This window comes from Psittacula echo (assembly GCF_963264785.1).
Source record: "Psittacula echo genome assembly, chromosome: 6".
In the NCBI taxonomy this organism is placed as follows: domain Eukaryota; kingdom Metazoa; phylum Chordata; class Aves; order Psittaciformes; family Psittacidae; genus Psittacula; species Psittacula echo.
In genome coordinates, this window is record NC_137743.1 from 13,496,573 (window position 1) to 13,521,290 (window position 24,718).

A 24,718-nucleotide genomic window follows, 5' to 3' on the forward strand; every position below is an offset into this window, starting at 1 on the left:
GTCCTCCTGTCCTGTCTTATCCTTCCAAACAATAATTTCACGTAGAGAACCACTGCAGGGAAAAGGCTGTTGTCTCATATACTTTTATGCTCAGAACTGCTTCTGCTGCTCTTCACCTGCAAGCTGAGTCAGGAATTGCCCCTTCAGTGAACCACAGAAGCATGCAAGTCCTTCAGAAACTTGCAATCACAATGCAGGCATCATTATACGAACAGCACAAGTGCCATAATCCATTTACTGAGAATCTGCCTTATAGTAAGTGACAGCAAATTTGCACCCAAAGTGGCAGCGAAAAAAAGAAAAAGTAAGCAAGCAAACATCTGTCATTTTCACCCTCAAAATACTGCAAGCAACCTTAATCAGAATTGAAAGCAAGAGCCTTGTAGTTCTGAGTGTTATGAATTACTCCCTCGCCCTATTTTACAATGTTCTTAATTCATATCTATACTGTTAGAAATGCACTATGAGGAAAAGATGCAAATACGACTTTTCCACAAAGAAAAATGTCATTTTCATGGAATATTATTCGTAGGAAATGACAAAAGGTAATCCAGACAAGGGAGTATATACCATTCAAAAAATGATTTAAAAGCTTCTGGTCACATGTTAGAAAGGATCATTTTAACTTGAAGAGATAGCAAATAATTTGTGAGTTGAAACAGCTTGAAAGCTAATCCCAATAAATCAATGAGCTTCTTGGAGGGCCCTTCAATGTGATCTTCAGCAATTAATGGAACATGTTACAACCATGTTCCCAAGTATACCATCAGGAATAAAGTTGTACATAATAATGCGTAGAAGGCAAGACAAATTTTATGCAGTGTTTCTCTGCAGCTGTGTCTGGAAGACTTCTGGTTTGCAGAGTAGCTTGAACATGTTCAGATGTTTTCACATAATGGGAGTAATCCCTCAGAATGCTAAGTCTCTTACAAAGGTGTCAAGCATGGTTATCTCTCTCTGGTCTCAACAGTATGCAAGATAAGGTCCTTTGCAGATAAGACACAACAATCAAAGAATAATTTCCAACTGCATATGAGAGTTTCAATTGTAGGATTTGGTTCTAGGAAGTCAGAGGCCTTGCTTTGAACTCCAGTTCTACTTTAATTTCCCAAATGATCACTGAATAAGAGAAATACATTCTTGTAACTGCAAGCCTCTCTTAGAATATGCACCCCTTGATGTTGTTCCCCCAGGAAGATTGAAACAGCAGCAGGCAATATGCACTGACAAGAAGAAATCTTTGTAAACAATGTGAAGACCACTGATCTAAGCTTCCTCCCACTGGCATGTTAGGAAATGAATATAGCGTCTTTACAGTTTTGAGAGTAAGACAGGAAAGAACCACTTGCACAAAAATCTGTTCATACCTTCTGTTTGAGCTCACTGGTTTCACTGATGAAAGAATCTCTCTCCTTCTCCAACTGGTAAATAATCTTCCTTTGTTTCTGAGCTTCAATCTTATAATTTTGGATTTCACTTTCCAAGTTCCTCTTTGACTGTTCATGGAGCTTCACCAGATTTATCTGCTTCTGAGTGGCACTGGTGGCCTTGACCAAGTTCTGCAGGGAATATAAAATAGTGACTCTTGAGCTGCAAAGGCAACACTGCCACTGCTATGGCAAAAATATGCCATATGATTACGGACTTTGTCATGTCGTTACCCCTTAGCTAATTTGTTCAGTTGAAATACTTGAGCCTCAAATCTGATTTTAAAAAATACCCATCTCTAACAGAGCTGCTAAATAGTGTTTTTTCTGATTTGAAGTTAAAACACTACTGTCTGAATTACAACAAAAAATGGATAGGATTGTTTACAAGTGGATATAACTAATGACTGGAAAAACCTTACCAGCTTTGAGGCATTTAGATTGTAAAGTATGCCAACAGCCAGAAAAATAAATAATAAAGGCAAATACCCTTCCTTCTCATGTCCTAAATAGCAAGTTCAAACTGGAAATTAACCAAGCTTGGTTTAAAATTATGCATAAGGATTAAATAGAGAATACTGAGATATTATATTTATAAAATCGGCATTCTGGTCTCACTTAAAAATTTACTTTCCCTATACAAACCAGGTTTTTGTTACTTGCCAATTGTGAACCTCTGCTAGAGTTGAGACCCACGACTGCGAATCTATATAAAGTAAAGCACCTCAGAAATCATCTTTTAGCACTGAATTTACTAGATTACACTTCAGGAATGCCCATAAACATGAGATGCTACCCTGCAGTACAAGATCCTTGGGCTGATGGAAAATGATCAGTATGAGAAATGGACCTAAAAATCAAGGATTGGTATTAACATAGCCTGCCAAGCTGCTACCTGGTGCCTCAACATTTTGGTTTATTGTTTTACTAACAAAGACTTAGTTTGCCTAGATTAATATTAAACTTTATATGCTCCAGAGTGTAAAAGCACAGATGTAATGGACTCTGGATATCAAATAATGGGTTTGCAATAAAGGTGAACAGATGTAGCATTTTTTAAATCCCTAACAGTTTGTATGTTAGAAATCTTTTATGCGTTTATGGGTATGCTATTTCAATGCATAGGAAAGAAGCAGTGTGAGCATCTGCTGAAGAAAATCTGAATGCTTTAGTCAACATTGTTTATTCTACAACATTTATGAGCTGCTGTGCTTAAACTAGAGGTATTTCATTCTCAAGCTGGGATTTGTTTATCAGAATTATCAAAGCAAGCTCACCTTGCTTAGCATATCTCTTTCCCTCACAAGCTCCTCTATAGCTTTCTTGTCAATATCAGCCTGCTTTTTGGCAGTCTCCAACTCTAGAAAAAAGAAGAAAAGAGACTAAATCCTGGGTTCAACCTGTACAGCTGTTAAAAATAAAGAAACAACTTAGTGGACTTCTTAAAAAGCTTTAACCTTACATGAACAGTTCAACTAGCTGTGACCAGGTTTTACAACCTCAGGCTTCAGCTAATGATGTTGATACTTATTTGGGTACTTAAAAGAACTCAGGCACAGTAATTAATGGAATGAGGACTTGTTATATTTAGGTTTTCAAACCAGCATACCAGAAAGAAGTGTATATTTAGAAATCATGGAGCACACAGAAAATCAGAGCCTTATAAGAAGCTTCAATCTGAGCATTCAAAAATTGAGGCACTTTCAAAAAACAGGGACTTTCAGAATTATCCTAATCCCTCTATATGAAATCCAGTTCTCCTCTGAGGCATTGAAATTCTACTGGCTTCCATGGAGTTAAAACTACCTGCTATGGGTCAAGATTAACACCGGACATATATTACTAAAAAGATGCTAAAAACTGGAGACATGTTTTCACTACATTTTAAAATTAATTAAAGCCTGCTACACTAACACTGCAACTCAGGAAACTCAGTACATTGGAGTGATGGGTCAAATACGTTACTAGTTGCCATTCTTAGGCATTCCAGTACATATCTGAATTTCCTAAGTTCCTCTGCTTTCTAGCATGTCGCATGACCTTAAGCAGTACTAGCACAACATTTGCGGGAAAGCTCTTCCACCCTCGCAGAGATGCATGAAAAACAGACATAAATCTCCATAAATACAGTTACACGTGAGGATTCATATCTCATACGTACAATCTCTTCAGAACATAAGGTAGAAACAAACAAGAGCAGGGAGAGGCATTTATGCCCGGATGTATCAACTCAGACTAGAGGAAATTTACAGCAAAGGGGTTTTTTTCCACCCCAAAAAGTCTCGACAACTTTAATATTTTGCAAACTTCATAATATAACTTAAAAAAAAAAAAATCACAAAACTGGTTTATTTTTTCTGAAAAATCACTTTGTAAATGTGTCTGTATTTCAAAGCATATTTGATTTTGAAATGTATTTGCACTTTAATGTTTAAAAAGAGGTGGTTTTAAATGCTAAAAAAATACAAGAAAGTTGGTTTTAAAAGTTGAACAAAATATTTTATTAGACCCAAAGCATTTTCTTCCAAAATGTCCATTTGGGAAAAACGTTTAAAGTTCCTTCTTAAAGCTTTCCAGATGTGCCAGCAAGTCAAAGTCAATACTTAGATAGCTGTAGCATCCACACGGACCAGCTGAAGTCCTGAACATATCAGAACTAAGCTCCTCAGCTTGCTTGCAGAAATTCACTTCCAGGCTGTAACTATTCAACAGAATCAAAGGAGGGAAAAAAAGCATGCCCTAACAATATCTGCTTTCAGTAAGTTCTAAGATTGCTTCTCTCACAGGTCAGTTTAGGAGCAAAGAAAGTGCATTGGGGATGACATGGCACCAACTGGCACATCACAAAGTTCAGTTATGCCTGTTGTATGTTCACTCTACATATGCTACATTATGAAAATTCAATAAGTCTACAAGGTTCTTAAAATGCTGCCATAGATTCCAAATGTTATTTATACAGTCTCATACTAGACACCAAAAGAGCATAATCCTAACAGGACAACATGCCCCGAATAAATAAACTACAAATCACAAGACAGATCCATCCATCAGTTAGACACATGCCTTTCTCCAGTCCAGATATTTGATTTTTTAGGGTGTTTCTCTCATGTGCTGCATCAATCTTCTGTTCCTCTGCAGCACGCAGCTTATTCTGGAGAATCTCTCTTGTTTTGTTCAGCTTTGAAATTTCAAGGCGCATCTGAGCCACTTCCTCATCTCTGGCCTACAGAGCAGCAATAAAGAAAGGGGAGAGACTGTACCTACAGAAAGAAAATGCCTCTGTACTTGATATATACTTATTCCTTTAAATTCAGGAAGCAAAGGTATAAGTGCCATGGGTCACCTGAGAGAAGGTAATTAGCTAGTTTAACAATGTTAAAAATAATTTATAGCAAAGCCAGCTAGAGCAAGTAAAATTATAATCAAATCTTATGCTTTAGGGCTAAAGATGATCAATAAGGAATCCCTAGCTGCAAACCTTGCACAGCACTACCCAATTAGTCCTGCAGATTAAACATGGGCAGCTCTAATTTCCTTTGAAGTATCAGGGACAGTGACTGTGATGAGAAAGATATCTGTAGTATGATCTGATTGCATGTCCCTAATAGCAAGTATCTGTTATCCCCATCTCTTTCATAACCTACGGCTTTGTCGTGGTTTAACCCAGGACAGGCTTTTAAAAAAGTAAAATGCGGAGTTCACCTCATTTGCTGTACAATCAGAGGAGAAAATAATCAATCAAAACACTGCATAACTAGTTACCAGGAAACACAACCAATAATCACAAGAGAAATTAGTATATTTCCTTTTAAGAAGTAAATATAACTTCCTCGTACAATTCTGTGCCACTGTTAGGTTTTACAGCCATCACAGACTACAGTCTTCCACTTACAGCCTCAGCTACTGATCCTGTGAGATGGTGAATTTACTGTATGAGTATCCTCTGGGAGAGTGTGAATGTCCTCAGTTCTTACTAATAATAACCTTGAACACACATATGAGTACTTTCACAGTTCATTGAACACCACAGTGGAGGCACTCAGCATGCTGCAGGATGGAACTGCAAGCACAACACCTATAAAAAGGGTATCTCAGATCACGACTGGGGGTTGTAGAAATTTTAGCAATTGGCTTAATTAGTAACTACTGAGTAAGTTCTATTTTGTTTTGTTCCCAGAATTCCATGTGCATGATTCTACAAGTTCTATCAACTTTTCTTGAAGTTAGGATAAGATCATAGAATCGAAATCTTCCTTTTGACACTCTAGAGCCTCCAATGTAAGTCACAATCAAACACATTGCTTGTGAAGTTTTAAACGATGATGGTATTGCTAGAAGGAGGGATAAAATCAGATAACTTGGAAATGACAGCAATTTGGTTTTCAAATAGGTAAAAAAAAAAAAAATCCTCCAGTCTGCCTAACAAAATACAACAGAAAACAAGCTCCTACCATACAGTCCTATCTGTCAGTGATTAGTTTTTTAGTTTTCATCATTTTGACTAAGAGTTCCCTTTTTATTTAGATGAATTGATTACACTTGACTAAACCTTGATCAGATAATTATTCTCTACCTGAATGTTTAGTGTTTTAATCCCAATGATAATACAAAATGCAAGATATGGTAGACTGAGTAATAACATCTAACACTTACACATTACCCTTTCTCAAAGGGTAATCAAAGTACCCTAAAAAGCATATGCAGGAATCACTTAATCCTTCCCCAGCTGAAACTCACCTGCTTCTGAGTGGTACAAAACAACTGTTAAACAATGTAAAGTCAGGCAAGAAAACAATTTATATCAGCAAGTAAACACTATCTTGGTTACATATATTCAATTTTCTGAACTGATACAGGAGAAAGGGGAATTTCAGTGTTGGAAGCAACTCCCTTCAACAGAAGCTATCCAAGAGACTGTCACTACAATTTATTAAGATTTGTCAAGGTTTATGGCAACATTCAGATTATGTTAATCACTGTAAGCAAGAAAGTCACTGCTTTTATCTGTAGATCTTACAATCAAAATAACCATCGTGCTTGTTCAAAGTACCATGCATCCTTTATGAACACAATGTACTGAACAGCTTGGTTTATGTGTTTTATGAAACACAGCTCCTCCAGCAGGACAAGTGCTCCACTGTTAGGTGACAGGGTTGGAGGCATGGTGCTGCCACCTAAAGAACAGCATTAAGTGACAGCCAGATCTATTCTTAGTAGCTGAGATTTTCTCCAAAACTTCCCATAGGGAGCTACCAGTACAAGAACTGAGGTCATCCCTGTCCCAAGCAGTAAGATTGCCATCAGAGCAACACAGCTGATAGCATTCATGCACCTTCTAGTACTTACTTTCAGTTCTGCTGTCTTCTGCTGCATGTTCTTCATCACCTCTTCAAACATCACATTGTGCTGCTCAGTCTCTTGTATGAGCTTACTATTTCTCATATGTAGTTGCTCAAGTTCTTTACCAGCTTTTTCATTCAAGAGCTGTTAGATTAAAGAACAATCCAAGTAATTCTTTTTAATCTCATTATAATATCTATATATACATGAAGACAGAACATTCCATCTCCCCAGGAGATAAAGCCTGCTACAGATTGTTGGCTGCTTAAAAACCACTCTTCATTGCTGATGAAATTACTAATGTGAAATATGATACATGCTCATACTGACTACAGGAAATGGCAATTTCTAATAAATAACACAGCCAGTGTCATTTCAAAATTTTCTTTCTGGGAGGGAAAAAATTGGAAAACATTTAGGAGGTCTCTCTTGCAGGTGGTAGATAAATATTTTACTTCTTGTTAGGCATTTGGCAAGCATCACGTAACACAACGTGCTACACATAATTGCTGAAAACGAGGATGAGATTCAAATTACTTCAATCAGCAGAAGGCAGGGAAGCTCTGTTTCTTAGCAAGCAAATCCTACATTAATATGCTGATTACATTTCTCTGGGTACATGGTTTGCTGAGACCAGAACACAGCCATTTGCTTCTCTAATTTGTCATCAGTCAAAAGCCTGCAACAGCAGTTTCATGGTCTGTGTGGAGAGCATATACTTCAATACTGGATCTGCTAGTCTTGTCTTCTGCTTTATGGGACTTCCCCTAACAAATATTACTCTGTAAGTGAGGAAAGAAAAAGCATCATATTTTTCACTTCAAGCATTAATGTGTGATAAACTCGTGAAGTCAATATATACTATGCCCTTACAAACATTCAAAGAAATGGAATCTCCCTCTTTTGAACTCATACAGAAGCAAAGATAAGTTGCTTCTTATCCAAAACACGGAATACTGTTTCTTGTGTTGTAAATGTTAGGATAACACTGTGTTTCAGGTGACTTCTTATTGAGGCTTGTCCCTGGGTAGGATGAAGCCCATAGTAGCTGTATTAAACCATCTTCACTGTCATGCAAGCAAGCCAACTACCATTCAGCTGGGAAACAGTAACCCAATGACATTGCAATAGCTGAGTCATCTTCTCTCACAGATCTCTACTCTAGCTCACGCACAGTTGGATAGCCTGTGTTTTGGACAGACTTCTTGCAAAAGACAATGCAGGGCATCCATAGACACCTTCATGCCAGCACAGGTAACAAAGACAGTGCAAAGCCTGATTAATTAGCCTAGGCACAGCACTTTATGTGAATTATTGGTTTCCAGGATAGTTTGGACAATCGAATGCCCCTAAAATCTGCAGTTAGAAAGGTTGAAAGCGACTATAAAGAAGAGGAAGAAAGGAACAGAACCATGAAATATAGGTATCCTATTTTAAAAAAATGTGATTTCCTGGCAGATCATGGAGCTGTCCTCAAAAGCTGCATCAAATGAGCGATATTCAGAGAAAAAATCAAGTCTTCTTCGTACCTCTTTATGTGAAGAATTTTACTAGGATTCTTTGTAAACAAAAAATTGTCACAGACACCTACCTTCACAAATTCAGGTACCTGAAGGGGAAAAAAGCTATAAAAGTAATAAATTTACAAGATACACACAACTCCCAAAGACGTTTCCCTTGAGGTAGGACTGGTTTACAGTGATGAGATCTCTCCTGTCATTTACTGAAATTGCTTCTCTGAGAGTTTCTTAAAGTCAGGGGAAATGGACTGAAAACCTTGAAATTCAAACACTTGAAGAACACTATGTTAGGGCATTTCCAGATAAAGTTTTTAGAAACAGAATGGAGAAAATCAATCAAAAAGGTTTACGAAGACAGCTCTCTGCCCTTTCACGGAAACTCTTCCACAAGCTTGAGAGGTAGATAAAAATTATTGTGACAGAGAAGAAAGAAGGGGTTGGAGGTAAAATGACTTTTTTACTAATGCCACTATAGTCAATCAGTGGCAAAACTGGCAATACACATCAGAAATTCAACCTGGCAGTCTCTTGTTACTATCATTAGATCATCCACGTTCTTCACAGACTGTGTCTCATTTGATGTGATCTTTCCAAGATGATCTTACAATATCATAATGAACCACTACTGATTTCTGTGAGTAAATCTATCTGAAATCTGCCAGCAAGCTTTACATATTTATTTATTAGTAAATTAATATTTATATTAAAATAATTATTTGTTAAAATTTATTGACTTAAATTAATATCCCTCCCTCTCCCTTCAGGAAATTCCATTTTCTTCTTATTTTAGCAGCTTAGACCTGACACATACAGTGTACCATGTACCCTACCTTCTGCTCTTTTAGGTTCTGTTCCATTTTTAGTTGTTCCTCTTTATTCCTCTGTATGTCTTGCTGTAAATTCTTTATCTCAGTTTGCTTATCATGCATTTCAGCTAGAAGATTTTTCATCTCCTTCTCTAATCTTTCCTTCTTTCGAGCCTCTCTTGTTACCTCATTCTGTTGCACCTGGATGTCTTGCTGAAGCTGTAACAATAGACAAGACAAAGGTTTTAAGTTCTGCTGCCTTTTACTCAGGACAACAAGGCCTCTCACCTCTCCTTTTACTGTGCTTAATTTTGAAAACAACAGCTTCTGTATTAGTGTACCCACACCCCACGTAATATGCCAGATCTTCTCAGAGTAAAATATGTTCTCCAGGGGTTGAACAAAATACCCTGCATGAGGGAACCTATTCACTGATGATAAGAATTTATTAAGCACCAGTCAGTTCAATTACACAGAAGGGTCTGACGCAATTCAGGCAAAAAAGCATTCTTCTGGATGTCCAGTGGCACAAATGTATTTTCGGTTATAAGTTACTTGTAAAGTGGTACTTTCTGAATGCAGCATTAAAACTAATTAGGGCTTCGTATTGTACTGCAAGGATTTTTATTTTTCTATCCCACCAGCAGAAACACTTATTATACTGATATTAAAGGAAAGAGAGAGATGTCAGACCAGTGTTCATTTTCACAACTGCTCTCAATCTTCTGTTCTCAATGTTCCTCTGTGGGAACTTTGAAAGAGGAGCTTCCTTTCATATTTCATAGACTGTCTTGTGACTTTTGCTCTCTCCCTCCCCAAAAATGTGATGGAGCAGAATCAGCACAGAGGAGACACAGGGGGTTGATCCACATGGAAATTTTCAGTTCAGCCAGGGACCAGCAATTGTAAGATATTCATTGCTTAAAGTTTCCTCTCTTTCTGAGCCCACAGATGAAAAGTTGCCAGAACAGACAGGGTCTTTGATAGATCTTCAGAAAGACATTGTCATTTAAGCAGTCTGAAGTGGAGAATAATTTCTGCAGAACTGGGAGAATGAGGGGTAGTTACAAATACTGTAATAATCCTGTAAATTTAAGGACTGATAAAGTGAATATCAGAAGATTAAAGCTGGCAAGAATCAGCAAATTTTGATGGGAGTTTCAATCCTCTCTTTTCTCCCATGCCCACAATTCTGTCAGAAAAGCAAAGATTTATGTTGTCTTGTAATACACTCCCAGCCATCTGCTTTAGAAACAGATGTTGTGCACAAAACCTAGACTGATCATTACTTTCCTATATGTGATTAATAAAAACCTATAAATTAAATGCTGCTTCTATCTCTTCTCTGTTCTTTAAGTGCTCTTTTCTGCTTTTCCTTTCTCCTGTGGTCTTGCTCTAGCTCCTATTTATATTCTGCTTTAAATTCTCTTATTCCTCATTATTTTGTTCTTATATTTTGTGTATCAGAGTTCTGCATCCCATCTTCCATCCTTTTCTACTTTCTTTCCACTCAGTGGCCATCCTATTGATCCTCAGTCTTCTGTATCTCTAGCTGCTATATGCATTTAAAGGAAGCTGTACAGACTGACCACTAAAGTAGAATTGTCTGCTCAGATGGTCATAAAAACAGAAAACCTAACTTAAAAAGGAAACAAAAAAGTAAAGCTGAGGTGGAATATCAAGACCTCATAGCAGCCTTCCAGCATCTGAAGGGGGCCTATAAGGATGCTGGGGAGGGACTCTTCATTAGGGACTCTAGCAACAGGACAATGGGTAATGAGTTCAAACTTAAACAGTGAAGTTTAGGTTAGACATAAAGCAGCTCTTTACTGTGAGGGTGGTGAGGCACTGGAATGGGTTGCCCAAGGAAGTTGTGAATGATCTATCCCTGGCAGTGTTCAAGGCCAGGTTGGACAGGGCTTGGGTGACATGGTCTAGTGTGAGGTGTCCCTGCTCATGGCAAGGGGGTTGGAACTAGATGATCTTAAGGTCCTTTCCAACTCAAACCATTCTATGATTCTATGACCCTATAATATGACTGCTCCCTACAGGTAGTGGTGATGTGAAAAATTATTTAAGCTGAAAAACAGTAGGCAGGAATCAGCGTGAAGAAGAAAGGAGGCCTCTAACCATTAGAAAAGTGATGTTCTAGAAAGCTTCCCATGAAAAAAAGTAGGGGAGGCTTAATTAATTCAAAGCTTAATTAGCTTTGAAGTCAGAATTTGATACATTCTTAAAAATGATGGTATGGCAACCACTGCCAACAGCAAAAAACCTAGGATCTCTATTCCAGGTCTACATTCTAAATGGTTCTTTGGAAGCATAAGGATTTACAATGCAGAAAAAAACCCATCTCCAGTACGAAAAATAACTATGATTCAGGCAAAGGAACCTCGGCCTCATTCAGGCTATTGGGAAGTTATGGAAGCAGCTGGTCCATGACATTACACTTTGCAAAGGACATAGCCTAGAAGTAGAGAAAAAAACATAAAAATCATTCACAATAGATTCGTTTCTGAGCACTCCTGAAAATGTTTGAGATGTGAAAGAACAGGTAGTAGCATACTAGTCAAATGGAGTCAATAGTCAATGGAGATCAGTTGCAAGTGTGGAGAATGGTTCAGGATAAAGCCTAGAGTTACCACCTGGTGATCTGCACTGACCTGCGCAATAGATTGATCTGCCTCAGTTTTTGCCTTCTCTGTAGCCTGCTGCTGTTCTGTGGCTTGAGTTAGACTTTGACGTAACTCCACAACTTCTGACAGTAGTTGGTCTCGCTCCATTGTTATGTCTTCTTTATATTTTAGCAAATCCCTGATACTGGAAGCAAGGAAATAATAGTCAAGCAGTGTCACAGGCCATTTCTGTTCTTCCTGCTATGCCAGAGCAAGCTTTTTTGTGAGAAACAGGAGTTTTAAAGTAATTTTTTTCATTTTAAACTCCTTTTGGATTAAGGCTCTGCTGGTCAATTGAGTTATATGCTGTCTACTGTCAATGTAGCCACCATCAACATAGGTAGACTTAAAAGCTAACCTAGTCCAAAAAATCACTCTTTCTTGTAATATCACATACTTATGGGTATGAAGAAACCCTCAGTTTCTCAAAAAGGTAACAGGGAACAAAATTCCTTCTTCTTTGCTCATTGCAAAATTACTCAGGAACCAAAAATGTCACATGATTGTAACCAGTCTCTCTGCAGCTTACCTGACTGGACACCTAACTTACAGTACCTAATGTAAGAATAAACCAGACTCCCTCTTTGGACACATTTTCAGTCTGAAAGAAAGTCCAAGCTCAACCTTGAAAACCAGCCGATAGATCTAAAAGACTATAGTACTTTCAGCCTTACAGGGCTGAAAACCTCCAAAGGAGTTGTCTGGCCCCTGGCAAGTCACAGACAAGTCCCCTGGCCAGACAAGTCCCCTGGCCTTGTCACCGAACAAAGTATTTAAGCATGGAACTAGCAGGAAATACAGAAGGAACTTTAAGAAGAGATTTTAAGTAAGCAGGTCTCAGCAGCCTGGGCAACAGCTGGAAACAGTAAGCAGCTCCCGGCTCTTGCAGGAAAATGCTACCAGCAGCCAGAGAGCTGCTTTTAGAGAGAGTTATACCAGGGGAAGGCTTAATGACCAAGCTTTTAGATCCAAGGAAACCTGTTACACAGGCCCAGAACATTTCAGGGATAAAAGGTGAAGGAGTGGATTTTTCATGCATTCAAGTGGTTTATGTGCTGGCACATTCCTTGGGAGGGAAATGTTAGAGCACACTAAAGGCCTTACTCACAGATACGAGTCTTGTTTATGCGGCCTGGATACACAGTGCATGGGGAAATGAGAATGGCCCATACACATCCTGAATGCTTAACATAAATACCTTATACAGTGAAAGAATTTCAGCCCAGAACCAGCCGGGTGAACCATCAGCAATCTCCACAGAAAGTGGATATATTATATATTATATTATTATATTATATATTATATATTATATATTATATTATTATATTATATATATTAAGTCAATATATTTATCTCATCTTTGAGTTTAGACTCAAACGTACAGCATAGGCACAGTCTGAGGATTTTATACTACAAACACTAACTTCTGAGCAGCTCCTGAGGATCATTATTATTTGTATGCTGCAGCAGCCAGAGGCTCCACCTGACACTAAGTCCCTCTATGCATAGATGTTCAGTAAAAAAAACCCATACTCTTAAAAGCATGTAAATATAAAATACAAACAAGAATACAAACAATAATAACAGTTTGTAACAAAGCTGGGAACAGAAATGAAGCCTCCTGCTTCCTTGACTTATCTACTTGACCTTGCTGCCATCACATGTAAAAATCTTGACAGGATCCTATTCTCAAAGACAGAGTATTTTGAAATGCTACTCAGATAAAACAATATGACAGATACTGAGAAAGTGCATAATATTGATTTTTATTTGATCTCTCAGATTAATCCAACACTGAATGAACTTGCTCAGAGCCTGATTCTGTACTTGCTTACTGCATAAACATGTAGAGCAATAAATGTGCAGTCCTGAGAAAAGTAAAAGGCAGGAAAGACCTCTCTTTCTGTTTCCCAGTGTCTTTGTAGTGTGCAAACAGCTAACCAGAACAGAATGTACTGTAGAATGACAGAAAATCAGATTAGGATTTCCCCCTCACTGAGGAAAACTTACTTGTGGTCTCGTCCTAGGGATGCTTCAGATCCTTGCTCCACTGAACTACTTAGGCGTGCAATTTCCTTTTGCAGTGAAGCAATCTTCTCCTTTGCTCTCTGCTCCTTTTCATAGGCTATATCCACCATTTTCCAGGCCTTATCAATCTCCTAGGAATGAAATTGAAAACAATCACACAAATTAAATTGTGGTAAAAATGAACAACAAATTAATTGCCTTGCATTTTAGTTAATTAAGAAAATGGATTTTCATGCCTTTTCATGCTTAGATTCACAAGTTTTCCTTACCAGTCGCCTTTTCTTTTGGATGAGGGCATAGCAAACATTTTGAGCCATACAGACCATGTCAACTTACATCACAAAATCTTTAATACTTTTTCTTTAACACACAGATCTGAACATTATCAAATCTCACTCTATGAGGTTATGCTGATGTCAGACCCACTAGTACCTAAAAATTTACTGAAAATTCTGTGCCCACAAAGGTACTATCTACTTAAATAGCTCACTTATGTCTGTACGAATCTTATTGGATGTTATGACAATGAACATTCTATTTGATTTGGATAAGAAAAAGATGATACTCTGGGCTTTTCTCTCCCTTTGTTCATTTTCATCTCTGAGGACCTTGTGTATTTTTATTTTAACTATAAATTTAGACAAGCTACAATTTTTATGCCAAATTTCAGCACATGGAATTACTTGAACGACAGACTCATGCACCTCTCACAAGCCCAGGGCTGATATCCACAAACAGGATAGAATAGGATAGGGGAGGAGTGTTCGCTCAATTTTTTTAACTTCCTCTGTATCTCTCTCCTTTGAATCAGATCCTTAACAGTCACAGAGCAGGCTTATTCTTTGCCAGGTTTAAACCAACCTCGTATCAGTTCTAGAATCCTGTACTAAAAAGAAAAGTGTAAATTCAGAAAGTGACTAGACTGGAAGAAAAGTTCCCAGACCCAGTAAATAATGAAGACACTACTTGTGACACTAGACGTCCCTGAGCTGCAAATCACAGCATGATGTCCTCTCTCATGCTCTTTTCTCAGCTGGCTCCTGGTGGAGTCCTGGACTTGAAGGACATGTACAGATTTAGACTCCTAGTGTGGCTGTGCAGGTCTATATTAGCTCTAGGCTCTCCCCAAGCAGAGCAAGATAGAAGCATCATTACATCAGGCCATAATACGCATTTCAACTCCTATTTGCATCATATGAAAATGGGACAGAGAAAAAAATTTAAAACACCTCCACAATGAAGTATGTAAGCTAATTTCATTTATATCAGATTGTTTACAGCAGTTCTTTATTGAAATTAACATATCTGGTTCTAAAAGAACACCATTTGACATTAAACTCAAAATTATGACACCTATACTATGGTACGTTGTTAATATATTTATTGAACTCTTTAAAATCAAATGTAGTACTTAGCTGTTTACTGCCTACATTAAAAACTGAAGCTAATAAACTAGCAGAAGTAACAGGCTACTAGAATTTGCTGAAAAAATAACACAAAATGTAACATCTGTGGCCTCTTCAAACTGGAAAGGGAATACATTTTCCTTTTATTTACTCAACTAGTTCAGCATATCCAAATTTGAGAAACCATCTGGAACTTAAAGATCAGGAATGTTTGTTCTCTTTTTTTTCCCACCCCATTAAAGAGTTAGGCAGTGGACTTTACTTGTTCAGAAATTCTGAAGGAGATTATAGTCAATTAAATTCACTACCTAAAACCAGTATTTTTATTACTCAGTAAATTACTTAGTTAAAAATGTAGTTCAAAGGATGTGCTTTTCACTTCTGCACCAAGCATATTTAAACAGGTTTAAATATTAAAGTAAACTTTTGGTTTATACATTTCAAGTTCTAATTTCCATTCAAATGCAGCAATGATCACACAGAAAGTATTAAGTATCATCTGGTAAATATTAAATATTCCATTCATTATTATCTTACATAAAAATGTTCAATTATAAAATTGAAATAAATGCACACTAGGCTGAAATAACAGCATGAAGATATAGTGTATCATCTTGACTGGCAGAATAGCATAAAATATAGCTGTAAATAAACATGTTTCAGATTTACCAACCAATAAGAGGCAACTAACCTTTCTCTAGAAAAATGCAAATGGAAAATAAGATTAAAGCTGATTACTTAAATCAAAGCTTCCTGCTGGCTGATTAGACTGTGATTAAAATTGGTGAATTAAATCATTATGATTGGAGTTTTGGGGGATAGAACTGGTGAATAAAATCAATATGACCTCTGAGAGGTATTACTGGCTTCAGCAAGTATTTTATTCTGGTGAATATTCACAACAGCAATCACTGAAGTCAGTGAGGCCATTCAGACAAGCAGTGATTTCAGATCACCCCAAGCTGTGCTTTTTGAACTTTGTCTTGCTTTTGATGAGTAAAAACAATTTTATTGAATTTATATTGATAAAACCAATTTTGACCAATAAAGTTAGCAGGCACAGATGATGGCCCCGTTAATAAGCAAAATGTAAATAAGAATTGCTACAGACATTTAGCATCAGCAAAACTGGGCTTCTCTGTAATTGTTTCTTGGTCATGTCTTTTACCTTGAATAGCGGATCAACAGATTGCTTTCTTTAATTTCAAAAGTAAAGAGGAGGAAAATTTTGATGGTGGAAGCCTTCATTGAAAAAATATTCACATTATTACTCAGTGGAGAGGGGAACTGAAAGAATGCAGTTTGTCAGCATCACTGCATAAGGTAGGTAGATAACATGCATTTTTAGGAAGGTAACATGCATTGCAACTTGTGTACAATTAAAGACAGTAGTCTACTGGATGTTTGCAGTTAGAATCATCCGAAAGTTTTGTGGAGAAGGACTGGAACTCTGGAAATTGTAAAGCAGAATTCAGAAATGTGACTGTCTTAATTTTTTTTCATTAAGTACCCCCAAGATATCACACCAGTTTCACTGCTCAGAAACTGAGAATTACTGAAATGCTTTCTTAATGTATTGGATTGATCCCCCAGGAAATTGAAAACTTGCTGATTCCAAGCTGGGCAATACAAGCTCCTACAAATTCCCATTCTAGCATTCTTCCCACGCAGCCTTGTGGATCAGTGTCCCTATCAATGAAAAAAGAGAACTGTATTCCCTTCGTGTTCAGCTTGATCCTTTGCTCCTTTGATGACTGTAAACAGCAGATGTTACGTCCAGTTTATTAAAACTATAAACCAGAGCACTGAGCAACCATCAGGCAGTTAACAACTATCGATTATGAGTGACCTGGGTCCTACCAGCCACTGATCTGTGCAGTTAACCCCTGTCCCTAAACAATCCTACTGATTACAACCAGGCTTCACATGGAGAAAAATTTTGCTTCTGCAACTTATATTTGTATATGAAACAATGACCTAGAAGAGGAAAGTTGTATACCTGCAACCCTGATGATCCATCAGATCACCAAGATTTAGGGCCTTAATTTGAAGGAACTATTCCAGTTTGATAGGAACAGCCCCACCAGGATTCTCCCAGCTTTTATAAATAATGAAACAGAAGAACAGATTGTTTGTTTAATTTAGCACTGAAGAATATTATCTTTGCTATTTTAGCACTTGAACTTGCCTCATCACTTGCCTTGGGCACTAGCAAAACACATTGTTTGAACATTAGTAAAATTGTAGTGAAATACCACAGCTGTAATGGAACTTGACTTCAGAAAGGAGAATAATGTGAAATAGGGAGGGTATACCACACAAACCCTCAAAACATGACATTCAAACATTTTAAACAACATCCAAATAATTCCTGAACATTTAAGGGGAAGACTAATTCTCATAACCAAACTGAAAAAGTGTCAGTGCTCTTTACTTGGCCCACAGAAAACCACAACAACTGATATCTTGCCTGAGCTTCAAATCAGCTGCTGAAATTGGAAAGGCTCTTATTTTTCCTACTCTTCCCCTCCTCAGTTTTATGACATTACTAAGGCAATGTCTCCTCAGCTTGGGAACATCTTGAAGGATTGCCTCTGCTACTGTTCACACTCAGAGTATTGCCATGTAATAGCAGAAAGCAAATTAGAAGGATCATTGTGGTTCCTGACACCCTCCTACCAGGTTTTGCTTAGCAGCAGTGAAAAACAAGATATTCTATACAAGATTTTCCTCCTTCTCCTTGAGCAGCACCATGCGCTTGCGAGCTGCAGCCATAGGACAACAGCATCCTATTTAATAATTATAAGGACCAGAAACTTCACTTCAAAGAACTTCTATTTATGTAGTACTCATAGATCACTCTGGATTTTTACACTGAATTTATTTTACTGGAACACCACCTGATTGTAAGGCATTGAGGTTTCTCAACTAACTGCTAAATTAAAGCCTAAGTTTTTAAACTATCAGAAGGGAAAGTGTTCAAAATACAGTCTTCTGATCATTTGGCAGCTTTATGTTTCTGCTAGTCAAACCTCACTGTAAGGCTAAAAATGTTGACTGTTTTTAGTGAGTGAAACACTCTGATTTGACAGAGTTCAAATCAATAACAAAGAACACATCAGACTAAATTGGTGAAATCACATTGAAATGCTGTAAAGGATCCCTATTAAAAAAAAAAATGTTGTGAAACCTTTACTTAGGTGAGTTGATGGCACTTCCCTAGTCTACATTCCATATCTCAGCAAATAAGTAATTTTTTTTAATGTTCTGGCAGCAGCTGACATCCAAGCAGCCCTTCAGAAATACCAATGAATCAAAACCTGTATATTCAGTGAAAATGTGCTATTTTACAAAGGGAAAGTTTAAACAAAATTATTAGTGAGTACCTGAAAGCTGATAAAGTTGGTTTAGTGCAAATGAACACAGAATTTGACTGAGACCTGTAAAAAATACCAGGCTGAAGAAACAAAGTGACGGATCACAAAGCAGAAGGTAAAGAACTGGAGATGCTAGCTCTATAGTTAGTCCTCCAGCTAGTTCTCTATGTAAAAGAAAATGTTCTTGTAGATGGTTTTCTTACTACCATGCTTGTCTTTAACAATTTCAGATCATTTTTAATTCTATTCAAAACGTTACCGTCTTCATCGATGATATAGTTCCCCGATCATTCTCAGAGAGCTTTGTGAGAGCAGCTACTTTAGATGAATTCACCACAAGCTCAGCATTCAGGTTCCTGTATTCCTCCATGAGACGCTTTTCATTTTCATGGGACTTCTTCAGAACAGTATGGAGCTTCTCAAATTCTATTTGGAATTTTTCCAGAGCTTTATCTCCTTTAAGCTGATTGATGACATCTTGGAAGTCTTTCTCCAGTGCTTCAAATGCTCTTTCATCTAGATATGGTTTGCAAGACTGAATGAAATAAAAGAGATAATCAACAAATAGGAGAAATGGAACATTTCACAACCCCATGTCATGGCTTAACTCCAGCCTGCAACTAAGTACCACACAGTGCTCACTCACTCCCCCCCACCCCAGTGAGATGGAGAGGCGAATCAGAAAAAGGTAAGATAAAAGATAATAACAGTTTAATATTTGAAATAAAGTAAATAATAATAATAGTAGTAATAATAATAATAATATAAAAGGAAAAAGAGAGGAATCAAACCCAATACACACAATTGCTCACCAGTCGCTGACCGATACCCATCCAGTACCCAAGCAGTGATTGATGGCTCCCAGACAACTCCCCTCAGTTTCTATACTAAGCATGACTCTCTGTGGTATGGAATATCCCTTTGGCTAATTCAGGTCATCTGTCCTGGCTGTTCTCCCTTCCATTTCTTGTGCCTCTCCTCACTGCCAGAAGATGAGAGACTGAAAAGTCCTTGATTTAGGGGAAGCACTAATGTGGAACAACTAAAACATCACTGTGTTATCAACATCATTCTCATAGTAAATCCAAAACACAGCACTGTACCAGCTACCAAGAAGAAAATCAACACAGCTGAAACGAGGACACCCCAGAATATAAAAAGACAAGATACTGAATGTGTAACAGCTGCTAAGAAATCATAACAAAATTTTCTGAAATAACAGTTCTCTTACTAGCATATGATACACATATTGCAGGCTATTTTTCAAACAGATCTCCCCCGATTTTACTGAAACATCTTGTGCTTTAACAGAATAGAGTATCATAACTACTTTAAAGATAGGGCTATAAAATATCATTGTGATAGTGTTTGAATAAGACATCAACTATTCAGGAAGCCCACTATTTTAGCCTCAATTCTTCCCAGTTCTCTACACCTAAAGTCTGATGACTTTATGCTTTCTATGGAGACAGTGCCAGCAACCCACTTGCAGATAAGCATGTCTGAAAGCTCCAGTAATGCCAGGGCATGCCAATCCTTCCTCTGTAGGAACTCATAGAATTACAGAATCATAGATAGCATGGTTGGGGTTGGAAGATCATCCAGTTCCAACCCCCCTCTCATGGGCAGGGACACCTCCCACTAGACCAGGTTGCTCCAAGCCCTGTCCAACCTGGCCTTGAGCACTTCCAGAGATGGGGCATTCACAGCTTCTCTGGGCAACCTGTGCAAGCACCTCACAGGGAAGAATTTTTGATCTAGCTCAGTTCTAACACCAAATTTTGCCAGCTTTGTTGCTGGACACCAAGTTCCACCAATATTTTTCAAAACAGCTTAAAATAAGCCTCCTTTATAGCCTTCAAAAGAACACAATCATACCAAGAGGCAGCAGTATGGCAACTTCTTTGGAATTAGCATGATCTGCTACGCAGCAAGGTGAATCAGCCCAGAGGAAGAATCATGCTGCCACAGGTACATTGCTGCCATTACTCAAGCTTGATCAAAACTGACTGGAACGTCTCTATATTGTGAAACTGAAGTCTAGTTGTATCTTTACAACCGTATCTCTGAGGTGGACTCACTTGGATAGGCAAATAGATCTCCTGCTGGTGCTGGCTGTGGATCTGTGGCAAGCCCACCTCACAGAGGACAGGCAAGGAGATGCACAGCTCAGCCTTAGAAATCTGCCCTCACATCTGCCCTCCCCAAAGCGATAGGCTGCTATTTCAAGAATGGTTCAGGCCCTTACTCACTATTTGAACATAATCAGTTTAAAGGTGGGAATTTTCAAAATTAAAAAAGTCTAAAAGCAAAACGACATGTTTATTTCATGTTTGGGAGGAAAGGGAGGGGAATATGTAAGTTCATGCTACCTGGAAAACCTGAAATTAAAAGGGTAAAAACACACCTTCACAATTGAAAGGTCAGGCTATGAGACACATTGAGTCAGAGGCACCGGTTGCAAATCCCTGATCCCTGCCAGGGCCCTGATTTGAAGGATTGGGGTTTGTTTTTCTGTCAGAAACTTCAGTGGTAAAACAGCAAAGGCAACTTGAATGTTAAACCCCAGGCTGCTGCGGGCATGAAAAGGCGATCTGCCCGACATGGACAAGGCTTAGTGCATAACACCTCCAAACCTGCTGTGACGCCCACAGCAATGCATTTGGGCTGCTTCTTATTTCACCTTCCTCTCAAGCATCAATCCTTCAGTTCTGACCTCGTTTACATTTGTGATCATAATTAGTTTTAAAAGAAGAGCAGCAACAGCATATGGGGTGGGGGAATTACACCCACAATCTTAAAAGCAGCAGGTGTTACTACAATTTAAGTGTTTCTACTGCCTTGTATCAGTAGCCTGATTACTCCTACTTTGAACACAGGACATAACTGAGCTCTGCTCACAGAAGCAACTCGGAACTTAAGTACGGTACACAGAGACAGATGGTACACAGACGATGTTGTTGGGCTTATTCGGAGGTACAAAAGACGGGCGGGGAGAGGAGGGTGAGAGGAGCTCACCTCAGCCATGCTGCCGGCGGGCTGCGGGCGGTGAGGAGCGGGGTCGGGAGCGGGGCCGGGGGTACCGCTGCCCGAGGCCTCGGAGGCGCAGAAGCCGCCGCGCCGTATCGTAGCAACGGCGGCGGGCGGGGCCGGGCGGGCCGTTGAGGCCCATGGAACCTGGAGCGGGGCTCGGAGAAGCCCGTCACACGTACCCTCAAAGCACGGAGGTAGGCAGGGTCCTGTGGAAGGTGGTGAAAGAGGGTTTGTGCGGGTTTGGGTCACAAATTGCGTTTAGAGTACGGTTTCTGCCATTTCCTTGCACCTGACTATTCACACTAGCGTGTCTGTGCAGTGATTTTGTACAAAGCACAGTGTAGAAGAACAGGACAGTGGCTCTGCACTTCCAGAGCTGCACTAACGCATCGGCTGCTATGCTCGCTCTGCTCCCAGCTAACCCCTGAAACAGCTGTTTTTATCTCTATGGGGCCACAGTTTCATTTGATAGCTTTTCTAGAGCAGGGAATGTATTGTACCACGTATACACTTCCTAGCAGAATGGATGTTAGTTACAAACTGAAAGTACCACTCAAAACTAATAACGATGGCAAAAACCCTTCTTCTTTTCCTGGTTTAATGAAGCCTGAATTGTGGCACTTCATTTTAGTGATTACATGGCAAAATAGACAATTTCAAATGGATGCTTTCAAATGGTCTAATTTTACCATTAGAACTGGAGAATCACAAATGTTTTCTAAAATATTCGCTATATGTATGATTGAATTTACAAAATACCCTACACACTGAAACATAGTTCCAATCATTTCAAAGCACGTTTCTAATAAAAAAATCAATGAAGTTCCTTTTCTAAGTTTTGAACTCTTCTTTTTCCTCATTTCCTTCTGTGCTGATGTTTCTTATGAAACAAAATTACCAGGAAGATGATCATGATAAATTCCTTGGTTCTAGGATTTCAGATTCTCCAGAGGACCAAATTTTCACACCTTTAAAATAAAACAGCTGCAGGTGTAAAGAAATATCAAAGGTATGGTTTTAATGTTGCTATCAAAATGCTGCTGGATGAAGGGGATATGCTCAGAATTACAAAAAAAAAAATATATATAAATAATTATATGATAAACACAAAACCCTTCAATTTCACACCTGAAGTATGTAACCCTGATATTTATTACACTGTTTCTTATGGCTTTAACAACAAAACAGGAGTGGAAACTTACGAAAGGAAGTAATTACCTTTAGGCTTTAGAGTCATGTTTGTGCTTCTGAGTAACAGCACAAATGTGTCCAAAACTAATACCTATCTATTCCCATGAGGCATTCCCATGAGCTTCCTGATCCACCGGAAAGTATCCTTACTTATTGCCAGGGGAATGAACTAGATGACCTTTGAAAGCCCCTTCCAACCCAAACTATTCTATGATTCTCTTCTGTGTTTTTCAGACTTCTGGTGATTTGTGTCTTGTGAGACCCCCTCTAAGGGTGACTGTAAAGGCTGGTCTTCAAGATAAGTGCCATTTGAGCTAATTTCATTCAAATCTGATAAGTTCACCATCATGGTAGCTGCACCTCTGTCTGCAGTGCATAGTAGGGTGACTGTGTTAGGAGTCTGTGATAAAGTCATGCTAAAGCCCTTTTTTTGATAAGCCAGCCACCATGCCTTAAAACATCACAACTCACATTGTATAGGATTAAGTGCAACCAGGACACAAATCTGTTACAAGACCCAGATATTTACTTTGAATTAATTCTGCAGCAAACATACAGAATGTCTCAGCAGGTTCACATCTGAGAAGCTGGTCTAACAGGGCTTCTGACCTTAGCAAGTATTTTCTGTAGCCTGGAAGATGGAAGATTTCCACCAGGAAGGTGGAAATAACCACAGCGGCCATCCTGCAATAGTGTTGTGGCTGTCATGGCTGTAAATGATGCACTCATGTCATGGAGTGAACCTCTAGACAAAGTGAAGCTCCAGAAATGGAATCACTTTTTAATGCTCCCTTTTAAGCTAATTCTACATTCCCAGCTCTGGAAAAACTTTTCTGCTAGGCAGTGCAAAAAACCCTTACAGCCACAAAGGAAGGGGAAAAAAAAGATAAATCACCTTAAAAAAAACCCAAATAAATCTCCATTAACAGCAGAGACAAGACAGACCCAGAAAGTTTCAGTTCATTGAAAAGGCTGTTATTTATTTCCCTGAGTGTCTGACTTTGTTCAAGAGACACCCGTACTGTATGGTAAACAAGCAGAATCACCTGCAGCATGAGTGAGTTTTGCATCGTGGGGAATGTTTGTGTTTGTGCAGAAAGGGTTACTAGAGAAGAAATGTTTGCTCACTGATTTATTTGAGATCACAACCCCCAGGCAGTTAATTTAATGCATGTTTTAAACTGTAGTGGCATGAAAATGATAAGCCATCGCTTCCTGACTGAAAGGATTTATGGGCTTCTGCGGAGGTATAAATAAATAGAGTCAAATCTCATCATAACATCACCCAGGAGAATGCAAGAAACTTGGAGCAAAGACCATGACAGTACATGTCTTCTGGACAATGTAAAATGAACCTTGTGGACACTGGAAGGTAACAATAAGAAGAATTGATAAAGGATAGCTCGGGGGGTGTGTGTGTGTGTGAAATATGCTTCCTCCCACACCACGCTGTTGTAAGGAAGGACATCACTAGGTGGCACCCCACCATCACAGTGGTTTGATAAACCGCCCCCCGGAACTACTTTTAGCCCTGTCAAGCTTTTCTGGTTTAGAAATGCGTTACAAATGCTAATTAATACATGAAGTCACAATGGTTGGGTGAACATGTGTTCATGGATAAGGTCCTCTGCATATAATTTTTCTCAGTTTACTCAGATAATATCATCAAGGAGAGATTACCACTAAGGAAAGTAAAATTTGTCAATTTACTAGCATTAAAATATATTTTTATATATATTACTACAGATATGATACATACATACCTAACTGCAAGTCTTGTAATTTCCCCAGTGATGTGGAAATCCATCACAACCTCACAGCCTCAAACACCAGTGATGCTTCAAACACTGTCCATGGGCTGATATCCTGTGACGTATCCTGGAACCCAGTCTGGCTTCCCAGAGTTTCATCACTT

At 38.6% G+C, this 24,718-nt stretch overlaps 1 protein-coding gene across 1 annotated transcript in view; it reads right to left on the minus strand.

Moving 5' to 3' along the window:
- The window catches only part of CFAP58 (cilia and flagella associated protein 58), a gene marked incomplete at both ends in the record, with an annotated part of 62,905 nt that extends 40,056 nt beyond the window's left edge, over positions 1-22,849 (minus strand). Inside the window, 10 exons of the mRNA XM_080621134.1 lie at positions 1,368-1,559; positions 2,705-2,787; positions 4,491-4,650; positions 6,774-6,911; positions 9,118-9,312; positions 11,757-11,913; positions 13,779-13,927; positions 18,839-19,114; positions 21,598-21,818; positions 22,831-22,849. Of these exons, the coding sequence (XP_080477260.1) occupies positions 1,368-1,559; positions 2,705-2,787; positions 4,491-4,650; positions 6,774-6,911; positions 9,118-9,312; positions 11,757-11,913; positions 13,779-13,927; positions 18,839-19,114; positions 21,598-21,818; positions 22,831-22,849 (1,590 nt within the window). The remainder of the gene's footprint in view (positions 1-1,367; positions 1,560-2,704; positions 2,788-4,490; positions 4,651-6,773; positions 6,912-9,117; positions 9,313-11,756; positions 11,914-13,778; positions 13,928-18,838; positions 19,115-21,597; positions 21,819-22,830) is intronic.
- Positions 22,850-24,718: the final 1,869 nt, after the last annotated feature.